This window comes from Eurosta solidaginis, chromosome 1 (assembly GCF_040869045.1).
Source record: "Eurosta solidaginis isolate ZX-2024a chromosome 1, ASM4086904v1, whole genome shotgun sequence".
NCBI classification, from domain to species: Eukaryota; Metazoa; Arthropoda; class Insecta; order Diptera; family Tephritidae; genus Eurosta; species Eurosta solidaginis.
Genome location: NC_090319.1, coordinates 329778650 through 329806378, shown reverse-complemented (window position 1 = coordinate 329806378; position 27729 = coordinate 329778650). Strand labels below are relative to the sequence as shown.

General features: G+C 33.2%; 1 protein-coding gene across 2 annotated transcripts in view; it reads left to right on the top strand.

Annotated features, from left to right (window-relative positions):
- Positions 1–22982, top strand: part of pnt (pointed) — a 531360-nt gene extending 508378 nt beyond the window's left edge. For both annotated transcript variants that reach the window (XM_067762142.1, XM_067762141.1), the window contains 3 exons: positions 12546–13504; positions 15246–15403; positions 15482–22982. In XM_067762142.1, the coding sequence (XP_067618243.1) occupies positions 12546–13504; positions 15246–15403; positions 15482–15545 (1181 nt within the window). In that variant the 3' untranslated portion in view covers positions 15546–22982. The remainder of the gene's footprint in view (positions 1–12545; positions 13505–15245; positions 15404–15481) is intronic.
- Positions 22983–27729: the final 4747 nt, after the last annotated feature.

The following is a 27729-nucleotide window of genomic DNA, read 5'->3' as shown; positions in this document are numbered from 1 at the left end:
TTTGGTACACGAGCTTATCTGGACCCAGAATAGATTGATATTGAAAACGAGCGAAATCGGATGATAACCACGCCCACTTTTTATATATATAACATTTTGGAAAACACAAAAAACATGATTATTTAGTAAATAATACACCTAGAATGTTGAAATTTGATGTGTGGACTGATATTGAGACGCTTGATAAAAATTTGGAAAAAAATTTTAAAATGGGCGTGGCAACGCCCACTTGTGATAAAATCACTTTTACAAATATTAATCATAAATCAAAAATCGTTAAACCTATCGTAACAAAATTCGGCAGAGAGGTTGCCTTTACTATAAGGAATGATTTGGAGAAAAATTAACCAAATCGGTTAAGGACCACGCCCACATTTATATAAAAGATTTTTAAGAGAGTCGTGGGCGAATAAAATAAGCTATATCTATACAAAAGAGAACTTTATATCAATGGTATTTCATTTCCCAAGTGGATTTATAACAATAAATAGGAAAAACTTAAAACTAAAAAAAATGGGCGTGGCACCGCCCCTTTTATGACTTAGCAATTTTCTATGTTTCGGGAGCCATAACTCGAAGAAAATTTGTTCAGAATAGAACCATATGTATATGTATTATTGCATAGCCTATACTATTAAGCACACAAAACAAACAATAACAGCATTTCAAGTGTATAGCTGGGTATGTAATGTTCGGTTTCGCCCGAACTTAGATTTCCTGACTTGTTTTCTACTACGTTGTGTTAGATAGCAACTTATTATGATATTTTCGATTTAGGCTTCACAATGCGTGGGCAGGAATAATTGTAGCAGGGTGAATAAATATTTACAATATTTCATACGTCTTAAATTCAGGTAGCGACACCGAAATAGGAGTTGCCACTGGCGAACTTTTTTTCTACCGAAATCCATAACAAAATCCCACAATAATGGCTTTTTACCTACCAAAGTTGACACCTGTTTTTTGAAACATAATTAAACTATCAAAGAAATGTTCCATTTTTGGAGTTTTATAGTCAACTTTTAAATTCCTCTGATAATTTTTCGTAACATGTCGTAGAAAGTTATATTTTAGCGTTATTTGAGAAACTCTATTTTTACAAATGCACCCACCACCGCCCTTGATTTTCGGAGATGCACACATGTCTTTCCTGCTTAATCTATCATTTGCAACTTTTGTTTTCTTTTCGTCGATTCATTGAGTATAGCGCCCTCCTATGCCAAGTAATTGGCATTTTCGTTACCTTCTATCGCTTTATAACCGGGAACTTAGTATATATGTATGCTCGGGCCTGTGCGAAGTCTTTCATTCCAGGACACTTCTCACAGAAAAAAAAACACGAAAATTTTACTGACTATTTTTAAGCCTAGATTGACAGTTTAACGCCCAGCATTTCAATGCAAGTTAAGGTTAATTGGAGTTCAACCCTGACACTTTGGATGCTTAAACTGCAATTAGTAGTAAAATTGTATTTATAGAGCGAAATTGGCGAAGCTAAAATAAGCTTAACTTTAGCAGCAGCTTTATCTCATACTAATAAACCAATTCTAAGCTCGAAAATTGCAGATTTAAACTTTCGTCAACTTTAGCTTTTGTATAAACCCACACTGAAAACCCGTACCTGTATTTTTACAATAACAAAATGTTAACTTAAGATTATTTTTTAGGAAATAAGTCTTAATGGTTCATTTGCTGAACCTTTTAAATCATAGTTAATTTTAAAACTTGTTAAAATTATATGAGCTTAACCTTTCTTTAGATGATAACTCTGGAGTTAAAAAGAAAGCTGTATGTTCTGCAATTGGGCCCAAGAAATGTAGTATGGTGTTTCGAATTTTACTATGATCGCTTTTCTGTAGTTCTAACACTAGTCCAGAGTCAAAGAATTCACAAAAAGGCTTTTATATCTCGAACAAATATGTTATGCCAAGTAATGCGAGTATCTTATGTACGATGCAAAGTAGTATTGGAATTATTTTCACTTGGTTCGGTTGAACCACGTCTTTTGCAGTTAAAAGTACCAGTGATATAAAGATTTTGACTAGTTCGTTTCACTACAGGGTATTAGCTTTGTGTGTGTACATAGATGTGAGCGTGTATGTATATGTACTCATGGGGCTGTTGTGGGTGGCTATTAAACACGAATGATATTTATGAGGGTTGTACGAGTCGTAACACTTTAAAGCAAATACACAGCAACAAGTCATTGTATAAATAAATATGTATGTAAGGCTGTGTTTTGTCCCACCACATTGACATTGCCATGCGACCGCAACTCTGTGAATCAACAAGTTTCAGTTGCTTTGTTCTGTCCGCAATTTTGCTCTGCTATATTTATTGACTTTTTTTTTACTCAAAGTACAAATGACACCCCGCCGCGTATTTAAGTGACTGTGATTTTGTGTTTGCACATGTATGTTTGTATGTTTGATCTATGTTGTATTTTAATTTCGTTAACTTGCATAAGTCTACTATTATTTGGGGTTTCTTTTGATAATCTAATGTGAAGAGTAGCTCAAATTTTGAATATTGATGATGGCATTTTGGGTTCCTTTGATTAAGTACTCAAATTTAATGCATTGTGAATTGAATTCGGCTAAGCATTTATTTTGGTTTTCAATACGAGCAATGACCTCATTGAATATTTGATGTGGGAAGAATTAAAACCTACCAAAAATTTATTTATAAGCGATGTTAATGGAAAAATAAGTACGGACGCGACTGTCTTCGGCTGTGTGTAGTTCGGCAGACTTCATACCTTTCATGAATGGGGTTGAACAACAACCTTATCCCATTCATAATATCCAAATAATCGGCTGTATTAGATAAGAAATATATAGTGAACAGATGTACATACCTAAGCGATTTTTAAGATAAATATAAAATAATAAATAGGAAGGTACTTTTTGTGATGATGCTAAGTTTCACGTTTTTTGTGATGATGCTAAGTTTCACGTTTTTTGTGATCTGCATGTAAAACCTATGAAAACGATGAAATTTGAAGCTTCTAGCCGTTAAAAAATCACAGTTTATATGGGGTATAAAATATATATCCATATATACGACCGATCCCATCCATTTTTTCAGAGAACAATATATGCAATATACGAAAGCATATGGTGAAGTTTGATGCTTCAATCTTATAAATTGAGGAGGATTTGACAAAAATCCCCTTTTCAGAAAAATCGTTTGTATGGGGGATATATGCTAATATGTGACAAACTGAAAATCATATGTAATTTAAATCATAAGATGACAAAGAGTAGTTTCAGTTATTTTCTACGCCAATTTTATTGCTGAGCTTTAATAAAATACAGCTTTTACAATTTTTAAAAATTTGGCATGAAGTTAAAGCAACGAAACAAAACAAAAATACTTTAAAGAATTTGTTCAAAAAAAAAAAAAAAAAAACTCAACGATGTGCCACAAAGTAACTCAAACTTTAAGGAGAATAAATGGGTTTTATTTTGAGCAAAAGGAGAAAAAAGGAATCAATACAGGCCCGTATTGCAAAAAATTCAAAACCGAAACTTATAAACAAATTTTTAAAATCCTTTTGTATATTAAGTTCACGGCTTGAATTTTAGCGAAAACTTTAAACCATTTATCGGTTTAGGCAATTTTTCAAACTTATTTTACTCACTTTCAAAACGTTTCAATTTACTATTTTGTTTTCTAATTTTAATGGGTTTAAGTTTTAAACTTAATGAAAAGTAGTAACTTGTGTATAGAAACTTGTATACATTTGTGGCTTATTAATAAAACCTGAGAGTTTAAATTTATTGCTGAAAACCTCAAAATTAAAAACTGTATTAGTAAAAAGTACTACAAGTCAAAGATTCTTTTTCGAAAAGTTTTGTTATATATAAAGTACTATGATATGTTTTGTTTTACAGATCTGAAAGCTCAGTAGGTAGAGCAAGCTACAGCATTCCTAGGCACGTCAGCTGAAAACCAGGCTACCGCGCAATCGATTGTTCTCTTTTTTTATTCTTGTATCCTACAAGTGTGGATTTCTCTAGTTTAAAATTGAGATCCAGTTATGCGCTTTCATTTTCTGGAAGAGAGGTATAAAATAAATTTTAAAACAACTTTGGTTTTGTCACATACACATTGTAGCGAATTCTGGGAAATTCCGCTTATTTCAAACCTTCTGCTAACGTTCGAATCGCTAAACTGTTGAATAAATCACTCCAATATCGAGTAATGCAAAAATGGTCTTTATTAGGCTACATTGAGAGTACTTCCCAATGGCACTTATACTTCACAACTAATTGCGTGTTTAAATCAAACTTTTATACTCTTATTTGCCTCGTCTGCATATTTCTCCAAAGGTCTAGACGTTTCACCTTCTAGAACTCTTGTAGCTCCTGCTTGATAAACAGCTATATACATGCATGTATATCTGTAGTTTATAGCCATATGCGTGTGTATGTGTGAGTAACTATTTCGGCTGATTACCACATGTGTGTATGTGTGAGATATCTCTTCGTCGCCTTCTACATAAGTGTTGCTAGCTTTAACGTGGACATGTATATAAGAGTGGTTGCTTCATGTTTTTGTTGTTGCGTGATTATTTACTAACAGCCTAGTGATGTCAACATTCGCCATAATTTGTATATATGTAGCAGAAAATTGTTTCGAATTTGCGCTCAAACTTTTAATCGTGTACGTGCAACGCGGGAAAATTTGTCGAGCTAAATATTTATCCAAAATAAGGAATGAAGAGCGTATTTCCCAGACTATGTATCATTGCAACTCGCTCTAATTTCCGCCCCCTCTTTTCCACAATTAATATACCCTACAATTACAAAATAGAGTACTTGTCGTAAAAAGCTCCATATATTCTGCTTCATGAGCAATTTAAAATGTTTTGGTTTTGTTTAACAAACTATTCAAGATTTTATACTTTTCTATTCATTTTAGTTTAAAATTCAAACCGGATAAGTTTAAAAGGCGCATAAGTAAGTTGAGAGGTTTTCCCATAACTCTTGGTTTTTAGGGTGTCCGGGGAAAATCTTGTATGCAGTCATATTTAGATCTTCGATATAAACTAGAAAAATGGTATGAATTTCCAGATATTTTCTTCGTGTCACACAGTGTCTTTGATTTCCCATATTTTCATATGTCTAAAAGTATTTTAGCAAAAAAGCTACTTCCATATATTCGTAAAGTATAGATAGTGCTTACTTTTTGTGCCACTCTTGACAACTATCATATATATTATTTCTAATTGCTGTTTTTATGTACGGGTCCCTTTTTCGCTCTTATTTGGAATCCAAATCTATAAATAAAGTTTTGGTTATAAAGATGGAAATTCGGGCTATTAGCGAGCTTTGCGCAATTTTGGTCGTAATGCTTTTGTTTAGCTATATTTTATTAAAATAATTTGTTAAAAATAAACGATTGTGAGCACACAAGAAATATATTTGTACTATGGCACTACCCTGCAAAAATCGTTGGATCATGTGGTCCACTGGAGTGCCCTGCAAAAATTTTAGGATTACATGTTCCATTTTCTTCATGTTGGAGTACTCTAACAATACTCCTTTGCAATGCGTGTGCGGACCACCATCAGCCGACCATTGCTCGTTTTTTAACGACCGTGATCACGACACGATGACGATCGAACAGGGTTGCCAAAAGTAAAATATTGCATACAAATAACTGATAATAAAATTTTACTATGGCAACTCTGATAAAATGCAACCGCGCACTGGTTTTATGTATACATACTATATATAGTATGTATAGAGAAATATTAGTTTCTTTATTCTCGCAAACGCTATAAATAACATAAGAATATTCGTAGTATAAAATATAAAAGTTGTATTGCCCCTCTTCATTTACTTTCATTTTAAATTAAATTCACTTCGATAATTCTTTCCGACACAATTCCTCTTTAGTACTTTTGCATGTGATCCTCTGTGGGTGTTCCATGGAGTACTACAGTGAAAGTACTTTGGAAAGTACTCTCACGTATGTACTCTATGGAATACTCACAAACAAAGCGAGAGTGGGACCACCTACTCCTCTCCTAGGACATCGCAATGTTAATTGGAGCACATTTTATATTATAAGCTTTTATTTAGTTTAACTTTTGTTGTCTGTAATGGAATCTTGCAAGTTAAATTTGATACACTTGCCGATGTCCGATTGAGCTGAAATTTTGCACACATGTATAACTCCGATGACAATGCAATATTACTTTGTTAGAATTCGATAAATTAATCGATAACACAGTTATCGGCAAAGATTTGTATTTACTTTGGCATAACAGGCTATGTCCCATACAAACGCGCCGCCCGTCGTTACCTATCCGTGGATTGTGATATTTGGACGTGGTGAATCACGCGTGTCACGCGTGGTGAATCTCAACGCTTGCGAAAAGCGGAGACACAACCCTCTGTTGTATTTCTGTGTATAACCAACATAGCTGAATTTTTAAGGCTGTTTAACTCTGTAATCTTTTCTGTAATTTATTTTGCTTTTGGAAAAATTACCTATTTGAAAAAAGCTGGCTGAAAAATATTGGCATAACAGCTTCAGTTAAATCAAGAATGGAAAATCTTGGAAAATTTGAGCAGATGTGGCAATTTCGCGCGCCCGTTGAACGAAATATTGACAATCTGCTGATCATCGCTAGGAAATTAGCGACATTCCATCAACTAAGCAGCACTTTAGCAATACTACTGTTATTATTTGGCCGCTCAAACACACACATATTAATTGCGCATTAAATCTAAAATATACAAATACACCATAATAATTTAAACGGCCAAAGCTATAATAATTTACACGGGTGATCAATTCTTTCTCTGATTCAAAAGCTGAACTACCAGCGCTACCGTCAACAGCTCAGTGTCATCATTGCCAGTAGCGCCAATAACACCAAACTCGTGCCTGACACACAAAAGTCGTTTCACTCAATAGCGCAAGTAAAATGTGCTCCACACTCATACTAGCGTCAAAAATTCGCTTGGAGTCATTTCGTCAATGAGCTACCATTGAGCTGGCACCGCATTGGCGCTGGCGCCATGCAATTTACATCACTAAAATTGCGCGAATGCCCAGGCTCATGACTTTGTTAATCCAGATGGTGAAAACGGACACTCAAAGGAATGCAACCTTGCAAACAACAGCCGTCATTTTCAAAGTGTAAAAATTCTGTGATACAACGAACGCTAACGCGGTTAGGCTCTTATCGGTAAGTGTTGCATACTTTTCTGCGCACTTGATTTTGTTTTACAGATTTTTGGCGATGGAATTTTAGCTAAGCGAAAGTTGGAATATTAGCCGTGTTTTTTTATACACGCGTATAGGTTTACGTTTGCGCGTGAAAAAAAAACGCCTATCCTCGCTTACATAATGCTTAGGAGACCCATCTAGCAGCAGTGGTTAAACAACTAGCTACAGCTACAGCGTGTACCGAAAAGCGGAGACACGACCCTCTGTGGTATGCCTGTGTATAACATATAACTAAATCAGTTGCGATGAATTGTGGACACACATAGAATACATAGAATTAGTGTAGGGGGTGAAACAAAAACACATATTTCAGTTACATCTACGTATAATGCGTATTGGAATTTATTAGCACACATTTTATGCGCAGCAACTTCAGAGGTGTATTTAAAGTTTGGCTCTTAGCAGTCCATATAAATTATAAGCGTATAGAGGTTTACGTTTAAAAAAAAAATACGGCTATTATTTTAAAACAGATTTAACACACAGAGCAGAGCTCTGCAATGAGTAGTTGTAAACTGAACGCCACATAGGCCAAGTCACAATAAAATATGATTTTAAGTTAGTTAACACTGTTTGACACAATTTTATATGTGCTCTCTGTCAAAAGCCGAGTTATGTAGGTCTTTAGCAGGTATTCGAATCGAAGAACTTGACTGTTTAAAGTTGACTTCGAAGAAACCCTGTAATGTTGATGCATTAAAAGAAATTGATAGAATGAGAAACGTTACAAATAACTAAGTAAAGTTTACGTAACTAATTTAAACAATATTTTGCCCTACTAAAAATTAAAAAAAAAAATCATATTTAAATTAAATTTAAGAAAAAGGCTTTTCTAAGAACAAGCTTCTATTACTTGTTAATAAAACGAACTAAAAAGTAAAAAATAAAATTAAAGAAAAAAAAACTTTTTTAAAAATAAGCTTTTATTATTTTGGTTAATAAAATTAACTAAAAAGTAAATTGACTCTAAAGAAATATAACACTTTATAAGTTCATTGTAAGCTTAAACGATAATTAGGATTTTTCGTCTGCGACAAAAAAATTCTATATTGTACATAATTATATATTTTTAACATTAAAACTTTACACCTAAATTATTAAAACTTACAGTTTATATCACAGTCCTAATTGTTCTAATAAAAGCGTGTTACATTTCGATAGCAAGAAAATGAGATCCTAAATGTTCTTAATTATACCATCAAAATTTAACACGTTTTTTTATTAGAACAATTTGGACTGTGATATAAACTGTAAGTTTTAATAATTTAGGTGTAAAGTTTTAATGTTAAAAATATATAATTATGTACAATATAGACTTTTTTTGTCGCAGACCAAAAAGCCTAATTATCGTTTAAGCTTACAAAGTTTAAGCTTATAAAGTGTTATATTTCTTTAGAGTCAATTTATTGTTTACTTTTTAGTTAATTTTATTAACCAAAATAATAAAAGCTTATTTTAAAAAAAAATTTTTTTTCTTTAATTTTATTTTGTATGAATACAGATTAGTTTTGGAACACTCCTATACTCCTAACGGAGTATTCCTTACACTATTTATGGAGTACTCGCGTTTTTTGAAGGGTACTTACCATTATACTCCGCTGTAATGCAGGAATGGACCAACTTATGTTTCTACACGAACACATTGTAAGCCGATCATTGCTCGTTTTTAAAAGATTGTATTGGACTGTGGGTAACTCATGGATTACTCTGATGTAATGCGGAGCTGGAGTATATGGTCCAGTGCTAGGACATCGCAATGTTAATTGGACCATATTTCTTGTATGAATTATGGTTAATTTTGGAGCACACGCTTGGTCCATAGCGAGTACTCCATACATGCGTGGAGTACTCGCGATTGTTGTACTCGCGATTGTTGCAGGGGATTGTGAATATGTGCACTGAATTACCGGCAGTTGCTCTCGTTCGCCACGCAGCGCAAGCTGTAAGTTTTAATTGATAGATACAACAGCTGATTTCTGTTGATACTTGATAAGAGACTTTTAGATTGGTTGCGCAAGATACGCACGAGTACAACTTGTAAAACTTATTATGGTTTGCAAATATAATAAGATGTTGTAAATTTGTTTACATAACAATAATATTTGAATGTTATATGTTTCGGTCTGTCAATTAGAACCAGAAATCCCCAGCTGGTTTTATTAGAATGATTTAACAAAAATAAAATAACGCCTACAATTGTCCCACCCGTGACGATGGAACATCCCATACATTCCAACAAAGATTTTTTTTGTATTGAAAGCTCAATATAAAAGCTGTGTACATGTATAAAAGAACCAGCGTGTGTCTCAATCATTTTTGGCATTTTTGACATTCACAGAGTCGTAGTTAAGCTTACCTTTTTGTTAATGAATGGTCATAAATATAAATGAATGTACTTTCTCATATGTATACCAGCATGGCTGAGTAACTACTATTCAAGCAAGAAAATAAAAATACTTACATATATGTATGTACATCTGCTTTCCTTCTACAAAGCTGCTAAAGTTTTAGTCTCGCGATGAAATTTTTGTCTTACTTTACTTATTAACATTCAACAGGTTTGTGAGAATCGCCAATGGATCAAGTTTTTACTCGCATCATTTACCAGTGGATCACTTTATTTCTCCTAAAACATAACCAACCTATTTGTTAGTTATTTATTGTGAACTTTTTTTCGCTTGTAGTATATACATAATTATATATAGAAATTGTTGTTTACGCTCAAATGAGTGCTACTCAATGAATGAATGAACGCTTCCATACAGCTCTATTGTCGCACATTTCAAATGCATTTGCCAAGGTAAGATATATTGGAGCAATGTTGGGGTAATGTGCTCTTCTCACACTTCCATACATACATACATACATTCTTATAGCCAGATATACTTCCAACCAACAATCACGCGATTCATTGGCTTTGCTCACACCACACTAAGAGCCATTGCTATGATGTGGCGCGCATGTACCAAACTTTTAAGTATTTGTCTTATGTATGTTTTTGTTTTGGCTACATTTGGAGCTCATTTTATTTTCATACGCCATGGTATTGGTGTTGAGTTTGATTTTGATTGGTTTTCGAATTTCATCGAATCAGCACTTTAACTGAATGGGGTGCAGCTAAGAAAAAGAGTTTATACATTTGGTGATATATGTATATGTATATGTAAGTATGTGTTTGTGTGCGTGTGTATACGTAATGGCTTGATAAAATTAAGACTTTTGGCTGATGTAGGCACGCCTTTTGGGGAAATGTGGAGATTGAATCTCATGTATGTACTATATTCTTGTTGTTTTTTTATTGTTGGAAACTACTGTACTAATTTTTTCGCATGTGATGCCATTGACGTACCAGATTATAAATTTAAATTTGACGGTAAAATATTATAACAGTTTTTTTTTTTTATAATAATAATAATGCGCTAAAAATATGTACCTAAAAAGTGTTGAAAGTTATTTTGTAGATCTAGTCAACTAAAGAAATTTCTAAATGATTACGAAATCTTAAGTAATGTTAGAAGGCAGGGATTTCTAGCTTTCATTTTAGTTAGGTTATATAAAAAAGAGTTTTTTGCTGGAATGCTTAGAATTTTTGCGTATAACATACAATAATAATTTATTTATTTATTTGTAATAATTTATCAGGGTGACGCTATCAGAAAACTGTCACAAAACATAGTTAGTGGCAGAAAGTGGCAGCTGATATCAACACTTTAGAATCTTAAAACTTTGACCAATAACAAAATATAAGTCTAAAATTGATATATTTGTGCAAATAAACACTAATAAAGGCACTGGTGAAATTTTAAATAAAAAAACGCAACAAGCTAAAGACACTAAAATTATTTCAAAATGAAGTAAATACGTTTGACTTCAATATTCATTTTTATTTATTTCAATACAATTATATTTTATGTATTTTTAGATAGCTGAAACTTGCACTTTATTTTTAACTTGCTCTCACTGCAAAATCCAACTAATATCATAACCTCACTTTTGATACTATTCTTAAAGAGTACAGTTCGAATACAATAAAAACAAATATACCTTTTAACAAGCTGTTCTAATAAGAGACATTAACGACATTTTTGGTGACAAACTTTTCACTTTGATTGTTTTAGTTTTGGCCTATGGAACCGAACACTGTGCGTCGGTTCCCACAAATGTTTAATCGGACACCTAAATACATATACTCGCTCACCAAATTTCATTAAAATATGTCAAAAATTTAGGCATTAATTTGCGTTAAAAAAGATAGACGGATAGACAGACAAACGTACATGACTAAATTAATTCAGCTTTTCATCCTGATCGCTTCGGTATGCGTCTGGGAGGTCTATCTCTTTTCCTTTAAGGGCTTACAATTTTCGAGATTCGGACAAACTTATAATACCATTTTATTTTCATGAAAGGTACACATAAAAAGTTGAAAATTTTCGTATTCGATTTGCATTTTTTGAAGTGTTGCTCAATATAAATAAAATATTGGACTCCCTGAAAAAGACCTCAAAACTTCCAAACGCGTAGGGAGGAAAAGGAAATTTCGCATTCTCAAATCTCGGCCGAAAAGCTCGCTCAAAGCAAAAAGTAACTTAAAATTTGTATGCCAAACAAAAAACGTTTGAAGCTTTCGGGATCAATCGGGTTACAGTTTAAGTTTTGCGCATATTGCGGGCTCAAATTAAAGCCCGGTTATTTCTTTGCAAACAATTTCCGTGTCAATTTGTAAGAACAAGTGAATTTTCATATTTTTATGGGTTTTGGAAACTGTACCACAAAGGAGCTCAAAACTTTCAAAAACCTATAGCAAACACCAATTGAAATGCTCCCACACTGAGATCTATTCATTTTTTGTAGGTGAATAATTGGGCAAATCCAAAAAAAATTTAAACCGGCACGTAATTAAAAAATTTGAAAAAGTCTCAAAAACCCAATACGAAAATTTAAACAATTTACCGAAACAATTTCAAGGAAGAAAGAGGGAAATTTCATAGCAAGCTGTTCATATTTTGAACCTTTTTTACGTTTAATGTACTTTACAATAACAACATTTCCACAAACTTACATATGTGCATGGGTATTGGAGGTATAAATTTTTTCGAGTGGGAACACTTGACTTGGAACGCCTCAAGTATAGCCCAACTTCATTTTCGATCCAATATGTATTTTATAATTTCTTATCTTTTATCCTACAATACTCAAAAATAAATTAAATTTAATACATACATATACAAATGTATATGTAATTGTCTGCATTGCATTTTGCTCATGCAATTTTTTTCTCTTTTTCATCATTTCAGGCTATAGTAACAATCCGCATGATCACAGCAACAATAGCCCGCCCCCGCAAACGCAACAACAACAGCAGCAGCAGCAACAACAACAATCACAAAATGCAAACAATAATACATCACTGCTCTCTCATGCGCAACAACAGCAGCAACAACAACAACAACAACAACAATCACAACAATCCAACTCCTCCGCTAACAGCAATGCATCCACCATCAACTCCAATCAATCGGGCGGCGGCGGTCAAACACCCAGCCACAACAACAACAATAGTGCCAATTTGAATTACATGCAAATGGCAATGCGAAACTCTGCTGCCGCTGCTGCACTTTATACTCAACATCAAATGAAAGAAGAACCTGGCACACAAAATACTTCATCCTATTCGAGTTTGGGTAGCGGTAGTAGCAATGGTCAAAGTGATCCAGCTGATCTCTCAGTTTCATCCGTTTACGGTTTACCTGCGCATTTGGCTGGTGCTGCTGCTGCAGCGGCTGCCGCAGCCGCTTCAGGTGTCCATTATGACGATAATGACTATCACAGTACACTTTCATCGCAAGAGCATCAAAGTTATCAAGATGGCAGTGCTGATTTTTATGGTATAACAGCGGCGACTAATGAACAGAAATACAATGCCTATGGACGCTCACCATTTCCCGATGCATATGCATCAGAATATGGATCCTATGATCCAACGAGGTTTCAATCAATGACTGGACAATCAGCTACCGATCAATGGGGTGTACATCATGCGGGGCAACATCCAGCGGCATATATGAATACAATGAGTTTGGAGAAAGCGCTAATGGGTGCTTATCCAATGCAAGGTGGTGTACCGTGCTTCACCGGTTCTGGTCCCATACAATTATGGCAGTTTCTGCTGGAATTGCTGATGGATAAAACATGCCAGGGTTTTATATCGTGGACTGGTGATGGATGGGAATTCAAACTTACAGATCCTGATGAGGTAAGTTGAGAGAAAGATTGCAAAAGTAGTGGATAAAGTAGTAGATTTCTCAAATAAGAACGAAAAAGAAGAACTAAAGTGGGTGTCTTCACGTTCAATGAGATTCTTATTTTTTGGTGTTACGATAGTAGCAATACTGTTACTACGGAAACCAATCAGCTTAGTCCATTAAAAATTCTCAAATTACTATTTAATGTGGGATATGTGGTGCTACGCCTACTACGATGAAGTTCCTGGGTTCAAGGCTCAGAAAAAGCAAAAAAGTTTTTCTAAGCGGGTTTGTGCCTTGGCAGTGGTTTGGCAAACACTCCGAGTGTATTTCTGCCATGAATAGCCTTGCAGTTTCAGACTCGGCATTTGACATCTAGTTCCCGTCCCGCCATGTTAGCTTGTGTTGAACTCGCTGGTCAATAAAGACCTCACAAAGACTGAATGTGCCCATAATATTGCCATAATTTTTCAGGGACTAAACGGAAAACCCCCATTTAGGCACCAGGGCTTATATTATAGAACTACTCCGTCCTATTGGCAAATACTAGAAGTTTTCTAGCAACTAGATTAATTGCTGCCTCAAGATTTGGCAACTCTGCCGCCCCAGTTTCTTCCTGTAGCTCGGACTTCCTTCATCTGGTGGTACTGACGCAGCCTAACATATATGCATGTGACGCCAAAAGACAGGGGCCAGCTAGTGTGTTCATTGTGTGCCTTAAGTCTTGCCTTTTTAGGGAGAGGAGCAACTTTGTGAGTTTAATGTCGAGTCCTAACTTATAAGCATGGGACGCCATAAGGAAGTGCCCAGTTAGTGTCCATTGTGAGTCTTGTCTCTAAAGAGAGAGGATAAACTTCGTGAGTTCAGCGTCGTAGGATTTGCACATTTTGCAGCCCCGCGCTTCCTGCTTGATGAAGATCCCGTCCCGCCAACTTCTGTGAAAAATTAAAAAGTATTATGACGCAAATTGGAATAGAAGCACAGCCTAGATCTTCTGGGCTTTATAATTTTCAAAACATAAAAAGAGGGGAACGATTAGAAGTCAAACCCGGCTTCTTTTCAATATGTTATGGAAGTATAGATTTGTCAGCGAGGAGTTATTGGCGTGTTATTAATTTTTTTCGACGATTTACCGGTTTGTTATGGGTGTATTGTAGATAATAAAGGTTATCGATTTTTTATCGACGAGTTATTAGTTTTTTTTATTGAAAGTTTATCGATATGTTAGCTTATCGATTTGTTATCGGAGTGCTACCGATTTCTTATCCGCGTGTCAAAGGAGATTTTTTGGTTTGCTATCGAAACGTATGTAATTGTTATCGAAAAATTATCGATTTGTTATCAAAAGGGTGTGCATTTTGTATCGATATGTTATCAAAAAGTTATCGATTTGTTAACGACAAGTTAGCTATCGATTTGTTATCGGCAAATTATCAATATGTTATCGAAAAATTATCGATTTGTTGCAGAAAAGTTATCGATTTTTCCCAATGAATTGACAATCGATAATTTTCCTATCGATAATAAGCCCATTACAAAACAGCGACTCGTCTATTTTGTTTGTTACGGATATAAAGCTGAAGAGTTAATTTAAAAAAATATTTACATCCTAGACGTGCATCGCTGTGTTTACTCGCCGAACTTCACGAGTACTTGGCACTCACGTCTCAATATACTCATACCATCATTAAGCAAATTCCACCATAATATTTTACATCAAAACTAATGCATGAATTATTGCTCTCTTTAAAGGTTGCGCGTCGTTGGGGTATTCGCAAAAATAAACCGAAAATGAATTATGAAAAATTAAGCAGAGGTCTACGCTACTATTATGATAAAAATATTATCCATAAAACAGCTGGCAAGCGCTATGTCTATAAATTCGTTTGTGATCTACAAAACCTTATTGGGTAAATCGAAGGATGCAACCATTATCTAAAACAAAGAAATTATTAATAAACATTTTTTTCTTCCTCTTTCATTTTTAGTTATACACCAGAAGAACTGTGTGCTAAATATGACCTGAAGACAGACAAGAAAGATGATGATTAAAATAGTTAATTTAGTTTCTTCTAAAGCTGTGAACGCCTGGGTAATCAAATTAGCTACGACTACAGCAACGAGCCCCCCAGCTCAAGTCATCAACATAACTTAAAATATGTGTTTGGATTTAAAATACGAACTTGACAATGCCAAGAGAAAAAAAACTATGAGATCATAAAATCAGCCAACCTCTCTCAGACTCATGTCGGCATTGGTGCGGGCGCGTTAAAGCGTGCTATTGAAGAGATATTGTGCGATATTCATATAATAATTGTGGATTCTTCCAAATGTGCTTAATTTTTAAGAGAGCATACTAATTTAAATGCTATACAAATACATGCACATATATTTATATATATAATTATTAATTGTTTATGATGCATACAACACACATACATATGTATGTATGTATATATATACTTTGAAAATTAAAATTTTTGTTTGCTACTTTCTGTGCTTACTCATATTTATAATTTAATAATTAGACATGATATATATTAAGCTAATTTGTTTGAGGAGATTACATACTTACATAAATTTCTTTATGTATAAAAAATAGTGTGCTGAGAAAATAATGCAAATATGTGGCTCAAGTGGAAAACATGAAAAACGTGATCGTAATTTTAAGTTTGCATAAAAACAGTTTTATAAATAAGAATTTAGTATGTCATTGAAAATATTTTTAAAATATGTAGAAAACAATGCATAGAAATTATTATAAATTAGCTTATTTAATTAATTTAAATCATAACCATGTAAAAATATCTGAATAAAAGTAAAAAATAAGTTAGTTAAAATTTATAGTGCCTGAAATGATTTAAGAGCACACTTCTTTGTGCTTTAAATTTCAAAAAATATTATATACGTTACAAAAATTATAAACTAATAAAAAAAATAAATACAAGTACTGCAATATGAAATGAAGTAAAATATTATCTAATAAGATAAACCAAAATAATGGGAATAAAGAAATTTTATATATAAAATAAAATATTAATAAAAAAAAATAAAAATGACAAAAAAACAAAAAATAAAAAAAAATATAACAAATAAAGTAAAATTAAAAAAAAAAAAAATACAAAATTGATAAATAAAAAATGTTATAAAATTATATAACATAAATAATTTTTTCTTCTTGAATTGTGATAATATAAAAACAAGTAAGGACGGGGCTTCATACCTTTCATGAATGGGGCTGAACAATAATCTTATCCCGTTCGTAATCTCCAAATAATCGGATGTATAAGATAAGAAATATATAGTGAACAGATGTACATACCTAAACGATTTTTAAGATAAATATAAAATAAAAAATGGCAAAAAACCCCCTTATCTGAACGATCGGTTGTATGGGATATATATTATATATAGCTCCGATCGAAATGATTTTTACAGGAAATCTTCTATGATGTATTAGAATAAATATCACCAAGTTTAACGTTTTTATATTGGAAATTAAGGGAGAAATTGCAAAAATCGGTCTATCTGATGGGATATATACTATATATAGCTCCGATCAAAGTGATTTTTTCAGGATATCTTCTATGATATATTAGAATATATATCACCGAGTTTCACGTTTATACTTTCTAAATTGCGGCAGGTATGACCAAAGTCGTCTTATCTGAACGATCGGTTGTATGGGAGATATATGTTGTAGTGGTCCGATCCTAGCGGATCCGACAAATGTCTAATATAATACAAAAATACAATCTTGTGCCAAATTTCATTGAGATATCTCAAAATTTGAGGTACTAGTTTGCGTTCAAACAGACAGATGGACATGGCTATATCAACTCAGTTCGTCGCCCTGATCAATTCGGTATACTTAATGGTGAGTCTATCTTCTATATTTCTCAACTTTACAAACATCGGACCAAAGTTAATATACTATTTCATGTTCATGAAAGGTATAATAATAAAAGAACAGAAAATATTTAACAAATAAAAAAAAAAATGTAACGAAATCAGAAAAATTAAAAGCAAACTGCGGCCCGTGTTGTGGTGGTAGCGTGCTCATTCTACCACACCGAAGATACTGGGTTCACGACCCCGGCAAAATTTTAGAAACAAGGTTTTTCAATTAGAAAAAAGTTTTTCTAAGCGTGGCGGCCCCTTGGCAGTGATATGGCAAGCAATCGAGTGTATTTCTGCCATGATAAGCTTCTCAGTGAAAACTCATATTCCTTTGCAGGTGCCGTTTGGAGTCGGCATAAAACATGTAGGTCCATTCCCGCCAATTTGTAGGAAAATTCAACACGACATAAATTTGAAGAGAATCTTGGTCTAAAATCTTTTTGGGGATTATCGCGCCTTACTTTTTTTATTTCTTTATTTAAAATCAAAAAAGAAAATTTCTAAAAATGCAAAAATTATTTCAAGTTAAATAAACTAATTTTATAACGTAAAACACAAAATAAAAAATTTATGAAATTATTAATTAAATTATTAAATAAAATATCTAATAAAATAAATTAAAAGAAATAAAAAAAATATTACGAATGAAAAAGAATAGAATACAAAATTTACAATGTAACATAAATCAAAACAAAAAATAATTAAACACAAACTAAAATTGAAAAACAAAAATTAAAAAATAAGGAAGTAATCAAAATAAATTTAAAAAATAATCAATTCAAATTGAATTAATTCAATTAAATGAGTTGAAGTGAAACATAAAAATATATATAATATAAACTGGTAATTAAAAATATCTTCGGTTTCGTTTCTGCAATATGTTACCGTTCCGGGGGTCATATCATTTTACAACTGGTTTCGGCTTTGCTATTAACAGATGAAATTAGAACAACAAAAGGACTGTAACTGTATGGTGCTAGAACTATGTAACTGCACTACACTGGCGTTTTGCACTGGTACCAAGTGTGGCGCTGTTACCACAGTTCGGACTTCTAACACTAAAATGGTCAATTTACTATAATTTTTCCTAAATATGAGATATAATCAAGCACGCTTTGGTAGTTTCACAATTATTATGAAAGAATAAAAGTAATTTACTTGTACTCAGGATAACTTTGTCCACCATATTAGCACTTCCCTTTAAGACCTCTGCTTAAAGAAGCCGCCTTTAGAGGGACAAATATGATTGGCTGGCTTTTTCAATAACTACTACTTTCGTCCTATAGTTTATCGGAGAGTAATTTCACAACAAATTTTCCAGAAGCGAGGTCTCCAATGGGCTAAGAAGCTTTTATCCCTACAGATGTTTCTTAGCTAAGTGAGTGTATGATCTCTTTCAATATCATTGTTGAACTGACAAAATATACAAGGTTTAACAAAACAGGAATTCCCAATATCAACTGCAAGCAGTCCAGCATTTATTTTATTTATTTGCTTATTCTGGCTCATTTCATTTATAGCTTTATTATCATCTAGCTCAAGAAAAGTTTCATTTGATTTGAAAAAATATGTAATCTGACCGTCAAAAAAATTTATTGGACTTAAAAAATCTTCATTTTACTTGAAAAAAAGTTTAATTTTATTCAAAAAGTTTCATATGACTTGAAAACAGTTTCATTTGTTTTACAAAAAAGTTTCGAAAAAAATTTGCGTTTGATTTGAAAAAAAGCCTAATTTCACTAGAAAATGTTTTCATTTTATTTTAACAAGTTTCATTGTATTTGAAAATGTTTTATTTGATTGGAAAAAAGTTTAATTTTTCTGGAAAAACGTTTGAATTTGCTGAAAAAAATTTCAATTGATTTGAAAAAAGTTTCATTTGACTTGGAAAATATTTTATTTGACCTGAAAATGCTATAAGCTCGATGAGGAATGCAAAATTGTTCAAGTCGATGCTAAGTCTCGTGTGTAATACTAAGTAAAAGGAAGCTGTTTTGTAAACGTCGCTTGCCTTACTTTAATTCCGTGCACACCAGGAATCGCTGCAGTTAAGAGAGCAGTGGCTGGCATTTCTTGCTCCATTGGACTTTATCTCTCTATTCCAGTATTTCTGCTAAACTGTATGTCGGAATTATGAGGTTCAACATTCTAGAGAATTTTAAAAACGTATAATTCCACCTCGGCCTACATTTGCAAAGACAAGGCGGCTTGAGTATTGCAGTACTTCTGAACATGATTAAATTACTAAATGTTTGTTCTCCAATGATGACAGATCCTTGACACTCCCAAATTGAAAAATCTGGACGGGTTGCCTTTACGAAGTACGGAAAACGGGGAATAATTCAATACCCTTTAGTGAAATGTGTAGTAGAAAAGTTTCTTTGGTATTATATAAGTAGTGATAATAAATTTGTAAATGCCAAAAGTTTTTGGGGAAATAATTCATTTTGGTTTGGTCATTCTTTCAGAAATTATTTGTAGAATGCCGTACGTTAGAATTTTATTCAAAAATGCACAATCTCAAATTGGTTTCAAAAACTCCCTATATGAGCATAAGTTCAATGCATTTTGTCATAAAAGGGTGTTAATTAAAAGCATTCTGAGATGAAGAGTTCTTCAATCTAACTCTAATATAGTGTGGTTTTGTGACAAATCCTGAATTGGGAAATTTTTGAAAAATACAAAAACAAAAATAAAAGAAAATGGCTTGTTGTCTTAGAACAATATATTCCTACCTTAACTTTGACAGAAGAGTTAAGCTTTTGTGCGGTCCTGCTACACTGGGAGTATTCATTCACCTTTTTATTCTGAAATTTCGGAAAGCTCTTTTCCGTTAGGTATATATGGAAGCGTTCCGGATAAACCGTTAATTTAAAATATTCGGAACACGTTCACGAGGTCCGAATATGTCAAATAAGTATATATATAATATTCCAAATATAAACCGATTCCCCAAATTCTTAAATGGAGACGAATGTTCCCAACATACGGAATTAATAGAACAGAAGGTCGACTTTTAATATCCGTCCAAAAATATCCAGAGAAGTGAAAAAAGACGCGTATTGACCTCGATAACAATAATTCGAAGGCGGAAATAAAAATTTTAGCTCGTTCAAAAGGTATTGGCCTTCATCCGAGCTTATAAAAAATTAAATGCGTGCAAAATCCCTTTGTACACAAAAGCTTTTTCAGTGCACAAAAACATTATAGCAACCACATGAAAATTGCCAACTTCAACTGCAAATATCTCCGGACAGAGATAAAATTTTTCTTTTCCGCCTTCGGATTTTTGTTGTCGAGGTCACCTCTCTCGATATTTTTGGACGCGTATTAGCAGTAGACTCCTGGGGGTCAATTCACTATCTGTGAGTTTTACGAGTGTACACATGAAATTGTGTAAACTTTGAAATTCTGATTCTGTAAAGCAAAACTGTGAACCAGAAAACTCACTGATAAAAACTTCGTGAGTTTCCTTGACAGCCGGTGCACACTATTGTGACATTCAAAACTCATACTCACTGTTGCAGAATAACTTTTTCTTTTCATGGCGTTTGATAAACATTTTCTCACTGACATATGACTTTTATATTCAGCGCTCATTCAAAAAAACAATATGCACAATACTTTACAGAATCGCATGAAATTTTAAAGTGTAATTTTTGTGTGCAAATGAGTTTTCAATTCGTGTACATTTTTCAGTTTTTCACAGTTACGGAACTTTTACTAGGCTTTTACCTGAATAAGTTAACATGTCCAATGATTTGTTATGGCATCTCCATTATTTACTAATGAAATATTAACGCGAATCGATTTAATAGTTGAGGTTTTGACGTTGAACGATAAATTTTGGTTAGGTTTAGTATATTCACAGGTTTACGAAAGTGCACGATTTCTTAGTGTCCTCACTTTTCCTAAAATTAATTCAGCCATACTTATAGATCGTGGCATAGTTAATAAATTCACTATAAAATTAAAAATTATTTTCTAAGGAATTATGCAGTTCAGTACTTATCGGGTATTTGTAGACAGATTGCTTCCTATTTCTACTACAAATATTTTTCGAAAATTCGCAAAGAAACAACACAGTTAACGGATGTCAATTCGATTTGGGAGCAAAATGGCTGCAATCGTCAAAAAATGTGTCTGTCGAGCAAACCTCTTGTGATTGAATCATGACTTCTGAAGGACTAAGCTAAAGTCGAAGTCAGCTTTACGGGATAGTTTTTTTTTTTTTTATCGTATAACTAACCCGTTCTCTGTTTCATTCCTATAAATTAACATTACTAAGAAAAGAAGTAATAATATAATAAAAAATGAATGATACAAAATGAAAAAATTAAAAAGTGCGAAGAGTGGAAAAAACTAAAACTGAAGAGAAATGTAAAATAAAATAAAACGGAAGTAAATTAAAATTGCATTATTTGCATAATGTGCAATTCAAATATTTTTAAAAATTCAAAATAAAACTATTCGCTATTACATTAAGAACATAATAGGTACATCGTAATATCATAAATATGTTCATTGTAAACTATGAGCAATATAAAAAGCTTGAAAATTTTGCTTAACTGCAAACCCAATGTTTAGAATTTAAACAGTTGAAGGTTTTATATATCTAATAAGGTTTGGCTATGTTAGATCAATAAAGACCCTCACACTTTATGCAAACCCAATACTTTTTCAGCTCACATGCACCTAATAGCGAATAGGCTTGAAACAAAATACTTAATTCTCATGTGCTTTGATATTTTCATACAAAATTGCCATACAATACAAAAACAACTACGCTGTTAATAAAATAAAAATAAGCACATATAAATATGCTAGGAATGATGCCTTCGTTATAGATAAAATTAAAAAAAGGTAAGAAAAACCTTTTAGAAAGTTTATGATAACTCTTGGAGCCACAGCAGACCATATACCATACCTAAAACACAGTTCGAGTTCGCTCTTCACTTATATGATAACTATAATGTAAAAAATTTGATTCTCATAAAAATAAGTAAAAAACCCCTGAGAGGAGCTATGTATGGCGCCAAAAATTGTCACAAAATTTATTCCTAAGAGTTGGGCATTACTCGTCATGCAAATAAGTTTTCTTAGACCAACCAAAGTTTTGCATAAAAAATTTGTTTGTTAATTATAGAAATCACTTTGCGTGCTTCAAGGGCGCTTTTCATTCAACAAGAGTGCTTCCTTATTATTCTTCTTTTTTTAACAATTTTCAATACTAATTTGGTTTATTACAAATATCTACATATTAAAATATGTACGTGACATAAACATGTATCAAACTAATACCCAATTTTGTAAAGTAATTAATTTTTAATTAGTATTAAACATTATTTAAATATTTGCATATTTGGTGCATTACAAAAAAAATCAAAATGTGTTTGTAAAAACAAAAAAATGTGTTAGTGTTTTAAATGTATAAAATTGTAGAAATAAATTTAAGAATTTATGATTAAGTTAATATATTATACGTAGTTGCCGTAAATGCTTAATTTAATTAGTAATTAAATAATTATTATTCATATATTACAAAAAAACATATGAAGAATTAATAAATGCTCAAATTATCCCAATAAATTTTTTTGATTTTTACTATTTTTTAAATAGTACATATTTGTTCCAATTTTAGAAGATTTTGAGAACTTAATTTACAAATCTCAAATATTGGTTCAAAAAGGCGTCTCACATAGCAGTTGAAAACATTTCCAAAGTAAAATGCTTAATTTTAAAATGTGTGTACATTTCCTGTTCTCAAATCAATTTAAAGCAAGGCTGGAATGGAAAGCGAAAATAATAAACAAAAAATCCAATCAACGATCAGTCTTCCTAACAACTACAGGAAGATACTCCAGCAAGTGGCGAAGAAAGTTTAATTATAAACTGTATGAGCTATACACTGACATGCATTAGTGTAAAGAGTTTTTCGCCCCGCGTAACCTGGCACTGTCACCGCCCAAATCATTTATGACAAAGACAAAAAAACGCTCATAACTATATATGTATAAAGCAATTGACAAAAATGGTAATTTTCAGTACACAAATGGCCCAGCCTCGAAATTTTCCAACATCTCTTGGATCAAGCAAGATTTTCCAAACTCTTCTTTTGCATTATACAGTCACTTACTTGTAAATTTATTCACGATTTTACTGAAGGGTCTATCATTAACAGTTCAATTTCTACGAGGGATTTATCGGTTGATCGATCGGTGTTAATTTCTAACTGTTTTTGTGTAGAGCTCTTGAACAAATCAAACTTCTAACTGCTTTTGGTGTATGTATTTTAATAAAATTTTTTTTCTAATAATATACAACGTAATGTAGATGATTCCACAATTTGTTTCAAGGTTCTATCATTAACAGTTAAGGCGCTACGTGGGATAACCGATTTATCGATAACTACAGTCAGCTATGTATACCTTTTGAAACAAGGCAAATGACAAAGTTTCATCCACAATTCGATATAAAGTTCCATCATTAGCCCTTCAAGGCAAAAATGGGAACATATCGGTACACAAATGACCCAGCAGAGAAATTGCCCTACATCTCTTGAACCAAGCAAGATTTTCTAATTTGTTGTTTTGCATTCATGTAGCTACCTACTTGTAGATTAATCCACAATTTTACTGAATGTTCTATCATTAATAAGTTCAATTTCTATGTGCAATTTATCGGTTGATCGATCAGTGCTGATTTCTAATTGTTTTTTGTGTATAGCTCTTAAACAAATCAAAATTCAAAAGTTTTTTCGTTTGCATTAATATGGCTTCATAATTTAGATTGTTACACAATTTGTTTCAATGCTCTTTAAATAACTGTTAAGACGCTACGTGCGTTAATCGGTTTTTCGATAACTCCAGTAAATCCGTGTATATCCCCTGAACAAAGGGAATTTCGAAATTTTTTTGTTTACATTCACAGTTTGACAAAAAAGTTCGATCATTAATCCTTCAAGGCAAAAATTCTTGTTCTATATAAATTAGACTGGGTCGATTTATTAACCGATATAGAGTTTTTTTCGACTTTGATTTTTAAGGTTTTTTTCAGGGCCTACTAAAAAAATTTTCATTTGATTGTAATATTTTCATGTATACCCTGTCCGACCTAGAGATATACGCCTCCGATAAACGCCGCCGCCGCCACCACCGATTTTGGTCGTTTTTCGCACGCCGCCGCCGAATGTCAAAGATATCGGCGCGCCGGCAGCGGCGTCCGGCCCGTTACTATATTTTCTACTCGCTTAAGACTGCTTAGGCCATTTATTGTCATGTCGAAAATTGGTCGGATATGGTTGAAAGTGGTATCAATGAATGCGCAACACTGCCAGTTATAAGAAACTAATTGCGAAATTTAACTCTTTCTAACTGTTCAAAAGTTATTTAAAAAAAACAGGCGTTTCCGATGTCAGCTTAACACGGACTTTGCTTCACCCAATTCACCAAGTTATTAAAAGAAACACTAAAAGAAAAGTTTTATAATAAATTTGTATGCTCACTTTGCATATTTTTTTCAAAAAATTAATAATGAACAATGAATTCAAATGAAATCGCGTGGGCTCACATTCAAATATCTGCTGTTTATTTGCGAAACTATACAATAGCGTCTGAAATGTTAATTTTGATTTTCACACTTCATCCTTCAACACCCAAGTCTCCCGGTTTGACATTTCCTAGAGTTGGCGGCCCTATCCAAAGCTAGTCCCTTGGAGTGAATCACATTGATTATAGCCTATCAACCAAGTTTAAATATCAGCTACACGTTACGGTTCCTTTTACAAATGTGAATACGTAGGCACATTCATATATTTACTAGGTGAGGCTTTGTCCTTCGCAAGAACACTCAAATTGGTGAAGCAAAAGCTTTCTCAAGATAGTCGCACAAATGACCGGGTGTTCTACTAGCCTAACGTAGGGGATAGTCGAACTGGTCTGAAAACTGAAGGCGGTCATCCATAATGAGCTGTTATATCATAAGGTCGGAAAGGAAGACCATTGAAGTCAATGTATCGAACACAAACGTCTGCAAATTTTGGTCCACATTTAAAAATTTTTTCCACGGTCCTTGTAAAATTTAAAGTATGTAGATCCGCCAAGGATTATATGATTTTCATCCATGAGTTACGCAATGATATCCACTTAGACCGCTTATGATTTCGAGAGCGGCATCTTTGCCGAATAGCTTCTTTCTAACGTTTCAAGGTGTTTTTTTTGTGTAGCTCGGAAGCATAGCGCGACAAAAGCATCCGTCAGAAAGTCAGCGGTGCTATACCTAAAGCTCTTGGAACGTGACGTCAACGAGAGTATGAGTTCGAAGTCGCAGTCCTATGGCTGCTATGCTGGCCTATGGTATAAGGGCCAGGATGCGTGGTAGTGGTCGGGACTGCTACTGTTCCCACGTCGGGAAGCTCTTAGAAACAGCAGAAAAAACTGAAGGCGCTCTTTGGCATTAATGGTAATCGTTAAAGCGCCACGAGAGTCATGACTCATGACTATTAGTAGATAATTGATAGCAAGCGTAAGTCGCCTTTATTCGTGACCAGCATGTAGCCACAAATGATTTAAAGAAATCGCGCCGACGACGTGTATTAGAGTTAGCCCAGAACATCTCCTTCGGTGAAACTACGCTACAAAAGTATGACCATTTTCTCCCTCTCCCCGCAAGGAGCTACTCTCGAAATTTTCTGAACGATACGCGAGATTTTGAGGCAAAAACAGCGGATCTTTCCGAAATGGTCGAAACGTCAATTTCCTTAAATACATATACACAAAACCTTTCCAAATATAATGTTTTTATATGTTTGTATGTTTAATTGTGTCTTCAATTTTACTTAAGATTGTTTAAGACATAATGAGCTTAACACCGGTAAATAATAATGGTTATTCAATTATTTTTTTGGTTTTATTGGGAAAAACTGAAAAGAAGAAAACATTTACCGGCCTATTGTGATGGTACCATTTCGAAAACCGCCACTTCATCATCGTCAGGCAATTTCGTAATGTTTTTATTTATTTCAACAGGTTTCCCCGGTGAAACTTACCGGTGTTAAGCTCATTAATTCTTAAAAAATCTTAAATTATTTTTTTTTAATATTCGCTCTACAAGCCTCCCAAATACTCATCCACAAGTTCATGATATTGTTCCAGATCGTCAAACATACCATTGGCATCAGCAGTATGTTTCCATATTCATTAGTTGTGGACAATTTGATACTCTGAAGTCCAGCCATTCAAGAGGTTTACGCCGATCACTTTGTCGGCGCGCCGGTATATAATAGAGCCTCTACTCCGACCTAAAAATGTCCGCTTAAAACGTTTTCGATAACAGTTTTTTTGAAAAAAACAAAAAAATAAAAAATATATAGAGGGTATACATATGAAAATTTATTTAGTAGGTCATGAAAAAACATATAAAAATCAAAGTCGAAAAAAAATTAAAAAAAATTAAATTTCGCAGGCTCGAAAATAATTTTAAGCAACTATACTAACTATAAGCAAGGTTGCTAGTTTAGTCCACTTGGACCAAAAAAGTTCCCTTCCAACCCCATTTGGTCCGTTTAAGGTGTATCAATTTTATATTGTCGTGTGTGTGAGTCGTTTACCGCTCTAAACTAACTATTTAGCTGGTCCTTGTTTTCAATTTTGGTCCTTTTTAGGCAGTAGCCACGATTTTGTTACTTTTATTTTTCACTGAGGTAAAAATTCACAACACTGCCCACAACTTTTGCCACGCTTTCATATAACGCCCACATATAATTTTCAATTTACTTCAATGAAATTCATACCACAATAATTGCTCAGTCAATAAAATATAGCAGAACAATGACATTTCACCTGGGAGATAACTAAGGCGTGTCATTAAAATGAAAACTGTTCAATTTTAGGGCAAACACATAACACAGACTTATAAGAAAAAGTCTTGTTTTAGTGGCTAGATATTTCGATCGGTTATCATACAGTTTTCATGATAGTTTTTTGTCACTAGTCGCGCTAAAAGAATTTATTTGAAATGCACGTGTGCCTCTAAGAAATTTGATAGGGCTTGCCACTGATGGAGCCATTACGATGGCCGTCAAGTTAAATGAATTGAAAAATGTAAAAGAATGGAACTAATTTGATTTATATTAAGGGTACTTGCCACTCACTTAATTTATGTTCAAGCATACTGAGAGATATTTGAGGTTGTTGAGGAATATATCAACGTGGCACACAAAACGTACCATTTTCAAAATTCTTACAAAGAAATTCTATGCAACATTTTGAAAGGGGGTTACTTGTCGATTGGCATGTGATATTTGAAATCTTTCTCACACAGCTCAAATTAGCTCAAA